Source organism: Oryza brachyantha, chromosome 1 (genome assembly GCF_000231095.2).
Source record: "Oryza brachyantha chromosome 1, ObraRS2, whole genome shotgun sequence".
NCBI classification, from domain to species: domain Eukaryota; kingdom Viridiplantae; phylum Streptophyta; class Magnoliopsida; order Poales; family Poaceae; genus Oryza; species Oryza brachyantha.
The window spans coordinates 19166084-19174007 of NC_023163.2; the positions used below are offsets into that span (position 1 = coordinate 19166084).

Sequence of the window (7924 nt, forward strand, 5' to 3'; positions counted from 1 at the left end):
GCTGATTGTTTGCTTTATTAAGAAAAAAACCAAATGTCATATTTGCAAATAAAAAATAATTTATGAATAAAACTTTTATATGTGTTCCTAGCAATAAAAACAATCAAAGTTAGAAAATAAACTATAATAAAAAACTGCAAAATCTGCTTTGAATTTAATGTAAAAAATTTAAATTCTAGTATAAATAGAAGCGAAAACATGGGACCGTTAGTTTAAATGCGATGAAATTTGGTACAACAAAAGCCAGTATACATATACAGATCAGTTAGACGTAGACTTAAACCAAACAAATCGATGGAATATCTGCGTGACATATGTGCGGTAACCGCAGGTAGATCTCCGTAGGTACAAATAGGCTTGTTTAAATTCGTCCATCAACATCTCTCTATATCAAATTTAGGCTCCTTTAAAATTATATAGGTTGAAATAAAATTTTCCAAGAGGGTGAATTTTTTACTTACTTGGATAAAATTTTCCAAGAGGATGAATTTCTTACTTACTTGGCTCCCAAATGTCTATAGGACTGTTCATTATTTTTCTTAAAAAATCAAAGAAAATAATATGCTTCAGCCCTTTGTTTCAAAGCCTTTCACTGGAATTTTTCTACATTCTGTTCCTCCTATAAACCAAAGATGGCCTTGTAGGGTTAATTGATAGCGTTAAATGATGGTGTGATTGACTCTTGATTGATTTGCCTCGGATGAGAACTGAAATTAATTTGAGTGCGTTGATACGCAACTTGGTCATAACTTAGAAATATGGTTTACATAACCACAAGGTAATCGCACTACCGTGCGCTAGTGGGTAGGACTTACAAAATCGTATGGTTGCCGCTGATGGGTAGTAGTAAAACCATGGTAAGCACCATAAATTCAACTAAAGTTTTTCTAAAAAATTAAAATTTTGGTTAAATTTGGTATGTTTATACTATTTAACCGTGGTTTTTGTTGTAACAGTGTGAGTGTGTGTGGGGGGTGAGGGAGGGTTTAAATAGTTCCCACGGTTTTGTAAACCTGCTAAGAACAATTTAGGATAATTGTTTGGCTTTTTTTAAATAGTCAATGATGTATTTGTAAATAAAAAATAATTATGAATAAAGCTTTTATATACGTGTTCTTACAATCTATCTGAAAGTTAAGTGTGAAAAATAAATCACGATAAAAAATCTCAAAAACTTTCTAAAATTATAAATAAAATTTAAATTAACATATAAGTATAATTAAAAGTAAAAAAGATGGAGCTGCTTGTGTCACATGGATTCCATCGTTGAATTTCTCCTGTCAATAAAGAAATCCTTTCGTTTTCTTGGGGGGCGGCTAAGCAGATAAAGAATACTTGCTCATCATGTATTAACGACAAAAACGATGGCGGTGGTGACCATCAATTAAGGTCCGTCTAGTTTCCAATAACTTCTCTCGAAAACATCGCATCGAATCTTCGGACACTTGAATAAAGCATTAAACGTAGATAAAAATAAAAACTAATTGTACACTTATGAAGAAAATCGTGACACGAATCTTTTGAGCCTAATTAGTGCATGATTAGCCATAAGTGCTACAGTAACAAACATGTGTTAATGACAGATTAATTAGGCTCAAAAAATTTATCTCGCAATTTTCAGGCGAGCTGTGAAATTCGTTTTTTCATTCGTGTCCGAAAACCCCTTCCGACATCCGTCAAACGTTCGACGTGACCCTTTTGCCAAAAATTTTCGGCAACTAAACAAGGCCTAAGAGCAGGTACAATAGCAGGGTATAAGCCAGCTATAAACATATTTTAAAAAGATAAAAGACGAGAAAGAAGAGCAGTGAGCTGTAAATTTATAGACAGCTACAACACGGACTTCAAGACACAGTGTGTATGACATACGAGATATAACAGTATATGTTATATAGCTAGCTATTGTATAAATTAATTATTAGATTAACTATAAATAAATTAGAGCCAGCCGTTAGGTGTACTATTTAACTTAACTTGCTCTACTCAGTACCAGCATAACTACTACTAGTAGCAACCCATTACAGCTATACATTTGCCATTCCCGTTTGGTGCTCCGGCATCAATGGCTGCAACAGTTGTCGCCTTGGGTATCCTTCGCCCTTGCTACCTCCTGCTGCTCCTGGCCGCCGCCAGCGGCATCGTCACTCCCCTCCTTTCACAGGCGACCGACACCGTCTCCCGGAGCCAGCCGCTCTCCGGCGATCGGAGGCTGGTCTCTCAGGGCGGCAAGTTCGCCGTGGGATTCTTCAAGCCGGGTAACTATCTGACTTTAGCTAGCTTAGCATAGCAATATAGCATGGATTACCAAGTAGCAACCGTTTGCAGAAGGGTGCATTTGGCTCTATGGCTTTATTTTGTACACTAAGCTTTAATAAGAGTTGAAAGAGCAAGTTTCATGTCCTGTAATTAATTAAGCCACTGTCTATTTCTCAGTAACATATAAGTTTCAAATTTTATAGTGGGTTTTCAATGGTTTAAATTATGTCAAGATTAATATAGCTATAGCACATCAAAACCATATTTTCTTCCTCTTCTCCACACAACATGTTTCTTCCTAATCAAAAATGTGTTTGTGATATTCTCATCCCACACAATATTACCCCATTCCACACAACTCCTCTCAGGTCTGAGATGTACCTACTCTACCGGTTTTTCCTGTCTTTTGTAGCTCTCTATACCTGTGTACCTACTTTACCGGTTTTTCCTGTCTTTTGTAGCTCTCTATACCTGTCACCCTAACCCAATCTTGTGGCTTTAGTAACACTACTATCCTTTTATCTTACAGCTAATCTTGCCACCGCCTCCCTGACCATCATAAGGCTAGAGAAATTATACCTTCTATTACCTCCAACCCCTTTTTGTCCCCACCTCAACTCTAGAACTCAACTTATCCACGACATCACGCCTTGGGCCATCAAGGTATAAAAAGAGGGGCATTAATGTCCACATGTTCAATTAATTAATTTAGACTTTATAGGATTTTAGCTGAGTTAATCACTAAAATTCTAACAATCTTTTTTAATTAATTATCTACTTAAGAAGTCATTTAATTAAATAGTTTACCAGCAGGCACACCTATCTTTTTTTTTTTTTGTAAATCTTACATGATCATGTGCGTAGAGGAAGCGTGTTTATATTCAAAGTCCAAGTAATAAAAAAAGTCCGAATAGAAGGGTCATTTTGGTTTGAAGCCAAATTTGGTCACCGGCTCAAACAGTAGTGTTTTTCAAAGATTTGGCTTGGCAATTGGTATTAAACTTTAGTGAGGTCTTTTGCTAGTGTGTCTCATTTTGACCTCAAGCCAAATGCAACATTACCTTACCTAATATCGGCAATGACAAAAATTTCACGTAGGCACATTTTGGTAAGACCAACTTTGATCTGAAACCAAAACAACACGAAATTATCCTTGTGGGCCATATTGGCTGACCACAATAGAAGTAGCCAGATTTTTTTAGATTTTTAATTTTATTTATTAAATAATTTAAAAATTATTTTTTTTGAAAATATCATAGGTCTAACCTCCTGCCACCCCTAGGAGGGTGGAAAACCTACGTGACACATGGCGCGAGGGTAATTTTGTAATTTGGCTCCTGACAGGATGGTAAGGGGCAAATTATAATTTGATACATATATGTATAACATATGTAATTATTTAATTACAAAAACTACCTTGGCTCAGTGGTCATCTTTCCTCTCTTGAGCAAAAATAGGAGAAAATATGCTCCTATGAGGATTCAACCCTGAGTCAAGGTAGTACTTGTGATTAAACAATTATATACATTATATATTTATATATATATATATAACTGCGGTTTAATCGAAAAGTTCTTGGGCGTGAGGAAAAATTTTGCATTTTGCATAAAACCAAGGTGGCAAGGGGCCAAACGCAAAAATTCGCCATGCGCCATCATCACCTTCACTGCCATCCATTGTGTCATGTACCATGTAGGCTTTTCGCCCTTCTAAAGGGCGACGGGAGTTTAGAACTATGATTTTTTAAAATAAAAAAATCAATTTTGTGAATTATTTAATAAATAAAAAATAAAAAATTGCAGTAACCATCCTAGGCTGCATTTGTTCCCCATATAAGTTAACTTATCCTCTCGTTTTCCGTGCACATGTTTCCCGAACTGCTAAACGGTGTATTTTTTAAAAAAAATTATAGAAAAGTTGTTCTAAAAATCATATTAATCTATTTATTATTTTTTTAATAATAAATAATTAATTAATTATATACTAATCTATTATTACGTTTTTCGTGTCAGGATAAGTTATCTTATCCTCTATCAATCGAAAAGCTGTGATAGTGCACACTCCTCACGTCACGAAGATGTGCTGGGCAGTATGGACCCAATCACCCAATCAATTGACTGTGTATTTCCTATTAAGTGAAAATTTTCCAAAATTATTTTTGAAATTTTTGATAGGGTTCAAATTTTGTTTATAATTTTTATTTAAGAATATCTTTAAAATTCAAGCAAAATTTGTAATAGAGATTTCTATTAAAAAATTTGTTTCAATTTTTTTAAAAAGTGAGTAAACTTTGTACAATTGAAACTTTCAACTCAAAATTTTAAACACTCTATCCAGATCTTGAAATTTTCAAATCAAATTTGAAACATTCAGCCTTAAAATTTTTAGCCAATTTTAAACTTATAACTTGATTATTTAATAATTATTTTTACTATATATAAAGTAAATAAATAATTCTAATGGGAGAGAAATCGGGGCGGGTACATGAGTGCGAGCCTTAGGTCGCCTTCTTTTCTTAGCTTTTCCTTAGATATTTCCTTAGGTTTTTTGCATATGATTCTTGAACCGTTAAATGATTTATTTTTTTAAAAAAAAGTTCTATATAGAACTAGAAGTGCATCATCTCATCTCTTAAAGTATGTTTTTTTAACTTTGTAATAGTTAATTTTATAGTTTACATCATTAAATAGCATTTACAAAATCAAAATATTTTATTTCCTATCTTTCAGCAAGAAAAATCACACCCTTATGCTTGTGATGCTCATGGGTGTACTAGCCTAGTCGCCTCCGCACAGGAGCACAACGTCGTTGCAAACTTTGACATCTAAGATATTTTTAAATAGAGATATCTAGATATTATTTCTGCCATCCTGAAAGGTGGATTAACATATCTTTTCTTTGTCAGCTGGGGGAGCACCTGATAAGTGGTACCTTGCAGTTTGGTTCAACAAGGTACCAAAGTTCACACCTGTCTGGGTAGCCAATAGAGTGGCTCCAATCTCTGATCCAAAGTCATCCAAGCTGGGAATTTCAGAGGATGGAAACATGGTCTTGTACGATCAGCTCAATTCTCCCATCTGGTTCACTAACATCACCAGCAACACTTCTAATCTTACCATTGGTGTCATCCTAGACACAGGCAACTTTGTGCTGACATTAGCATCCAACCCCACCAACTTCTTATGGCAAAGTTTTGACGAACCCACCAATGTTTGGCTACCAGGGGCCAAGCTTGGATGGAACAAGATCACTGGTCTGAACAGGCGCTTAGTCTCATGGAAAACCTCAAGCGACCCATCACCAGGGTATTATTCTGTTGAGATCGACGCTGGTGGCAGCAACCAATTCCTCTACAGATGGAACAATTCTGAAGACTATTGGACCACTGGCAGTTGGACAGGAACCATATTTTCCAGGGTGCCTGAGATGGCCTTGTACCCAAAATCACTGCTAACTTATGACTATGTGAACGATGACCAAGAAAACTACTTCATGTACCGGACTAATGAGTCCATGATAACTGCAATGTTTTCTATGGAGATTGCAGGCCAGGTCAAGGCGGTTTCATGGATGGAGAGCGCACAAGACTGGGTGCCATTCTTGGCGATGCCAAAAGCACAGTGCAGTGTGTATCTCGTCTGTGGCAAATTTTCCATCTGCACTGAGAACGCGTTCACCTTCTGCAGCTGTATCAGGGGCTTCAGCCAGCAGTATGGGGGTGATCGGTTGTATGGTAATTCGAGTGAAGGCTGCACGAGAAATGTTGGACTACCGTGTGCTGGCAGCAGCTCCAGAAAGGAAAAGGTCGATGGGTTTTACGCGCTTGCTATTGCTAATCTGCCTGATAGCGCCAGGAGCATAGCAGCTGCTAGCGATGATGAATGCAAGCAGGACTGTCTGAACAATTGCACCTGTACTGCTTATTCATATGGTGACAGGTGTTCTTTATGGTATGGAGATTTAATCAATCTGGTAAGTCCTACAGACAGTTCACTTGGGCAAAGCATATATATTAGGCTAGCAGCATCAGAATTCTCCAGCCCAAGTAGAACAAGGACGGCACTCACTAAGGCTGCAATTGTCGTAGGTGTTTCTGTTCCCTTTATTGTGCTTGTGGCCTTATGCTTGATTAGGAGAGCTCGCAGATTTAGCTCTGTGAACAAAGTTGATGGTTCATTAATTCTGTTCAAATATAGAGATCTACAAAATGTGACAAGAAACTTCTCTGAGAGATTGGGCAAAGGGTCTTTTGGTTCTGTATATAAAGGAGTGTTAGCAGATGGAACACTTGTTGCTGTGAAGAGGCTTGACGGCATTTCTCAGGGAGACAAGGAATTCCGAGCAGAAGTTAGCACTACTGGTACCATTCAGCATGTGAATCTGATCCAATTATTGGGCTTTTGCTCAGAGCGATCGTGTAAGATACTGGTTTATGAGTTCATGCCAAATGGTTCTTTGGACAGATACATGTTTGGAAGCAATACAGTGGCGTTAAGCTGGAGCACCAGGTACCAAATTGCGCTTGGAGTTGCTAAGGGATTGGCTTATTTGCATGAGAAATGCAGGAGCTGTATCATACATTGTGACATCAAGCCAGAAAATGTACTCCTGGATGCATCCTTCTTGCCAAAAATATCTGATTTTGGTCTTGCCAAACTCGTTGGAAGGGATTTCAGCAGGGTGTTGACTACAATGAGAGGTACTGTAGGCTATCTTGCTCCTGAATGGATAAGTGGAACGGCCATCACTGCAAAGGCAGATGTTTTTAGCTACGGGATGATGCTTTTCGAAATAATATCAGGAAAAAGGAACTTAGAGCAGAGTGAGCAAAGTGCAGAAACCTTCTTGCCTGTGCTAATAGCAAAGGAGCTCCCTGAAGGGAATGTTCAGGCGTTGTTAGATTCTGAATTGACTGCTAACGCTGACTTCAATGAAGTGGAGACGGCTTGCAAGGTCGCCTGTTGGTGTGTCCAAGACGATGAAAACTCGAGGCCTACAATGGGAGAAGTTGTCCAAATTCTGGAAGGATTGGTAGACATCAGTTTGCCTCCTGTTCCAAGGTGCCTGCAATATGTTGCCGAGCGCTCATTGTTCTCGTCACCCGAGGTACATTAGATCATGTCACTTGCAGGGTTCGGGTCTACCTTTTTATTGGGTTGGAATTGTGCTTCTTTTGAGCTGTTAGAGCATATGTGCATACTTCAGTTCATGTTTATCTCGAGGCAGAGAGAGAGAGCTACATTGTAAATGATATTAATTTTTGTTTCCAATTTCTGGTCGGTGTCCTTCAAGAACTCCCTTTTCTAGGGATTTATAGGATATTTGAAAGGACATTGCTATTTATATTTTTTGTGAACTTTTGGATACATACGGTGCTTCTATCTAAATTGGCTTGGTTCCGCCGGCTATTCTCCTATACTATCAGGCCACCATTAATTACTCCCATGTCCCTAAATGTTTGACTCCGCTGATTTTTTTATACACGTTTGACTATTCGTCTTATTAAAAAAATTGTCAAATATATAAAGCAATATATATGCATAAAGTATATTTAACAATAAATAAAATGATATAAAAATAATTAATAATTATGTAACTTTTTTAAATAAGATGCATAGTCAAACTTGTATAAAAAATCAACGGCGTCAAATATATAGGAACGTGGGAG

General features: G+C 37.2%; 2 protein-coding genes across 2 annotated transcripts; both read left to right on the top strand.

Annotated features, from left to right (window-relative positions):
* Nucleotides 1-2062: 2062 nt before the first annotated feature.
* On the top strand, nucleotides 2063-5681 carry LOC102700673 (S-locus-specific glycoprotein S13-like). Its single transcript, XM_040526006.1, has 3 exons — nucleotides 2063-2255; nucleotides 5162-5561; nucleotides 5657-5681. The coding sequence occupies exons 1-3, from the start codon at nucleotides 2063-2065 to the stop codon at nucleotides 5679-5681; spliced, it is 618 nt and encodes a 205-aa protein (XP_040381940.1).
* Nucleotides 5682-5814: 133 nt separating this feature from the next.
* LOC121055352 (G-type lectin S-receptor-like serine/threonine-protein kinase At2g19130) lies at nucleotides 5815-7713 on the top strand. Its single transcript, XM_040527746.1, has one exon. The coding sequence runs from the start codon at nucleotides 5827-5829 to the stop codon at nucleotides 7369-7371; it is 1545 nt and encodes a 514-aa protein (XP_040383680.1). The 5' UTR covers nucleotides 5815-5826; the 3' UTR covers nucleotides 7372-7713.
* The last annotated feature ends 211 nt before the right edge of the window (nucleotides 7714-7924 follow it).

What these genes read in the sequence shown, in the direction of transcription:
- LOC121055352 (XM_040527746.1), top strand. Translation starts at nt 5,827, where the DNA reads ATGGAGAGCGCACAAGACTGGGTGCCATTCTTGGCGATGCCAAAAGCA.
- LOC102700673 (XM_040526006.1), top strand. Translation starts at nt 2,063, where the DNA reads ATGGCTGCAACAGTTGTCGCCTTGGGTATCCTTCGCCCTTGCTACCTC. An exon ending in CGTGGGATTCTTCAAGCCGG is followed by an intron (nt 2,256 to 5,161) that starts GTAACTATCTGA and finishes TTTCTTTGTCAG; the next exon opens with CTGGGGGAGCACCTGATAAG. An exon ending in TCAAGCGACCCATCACCAGG is followed by an intron (nt 5,562 to 5,656) that starts GTATTATTCTGT and finishes GCAGTTGGACAG; the next exon opens with GAACCATATTTTCCAGGGTG.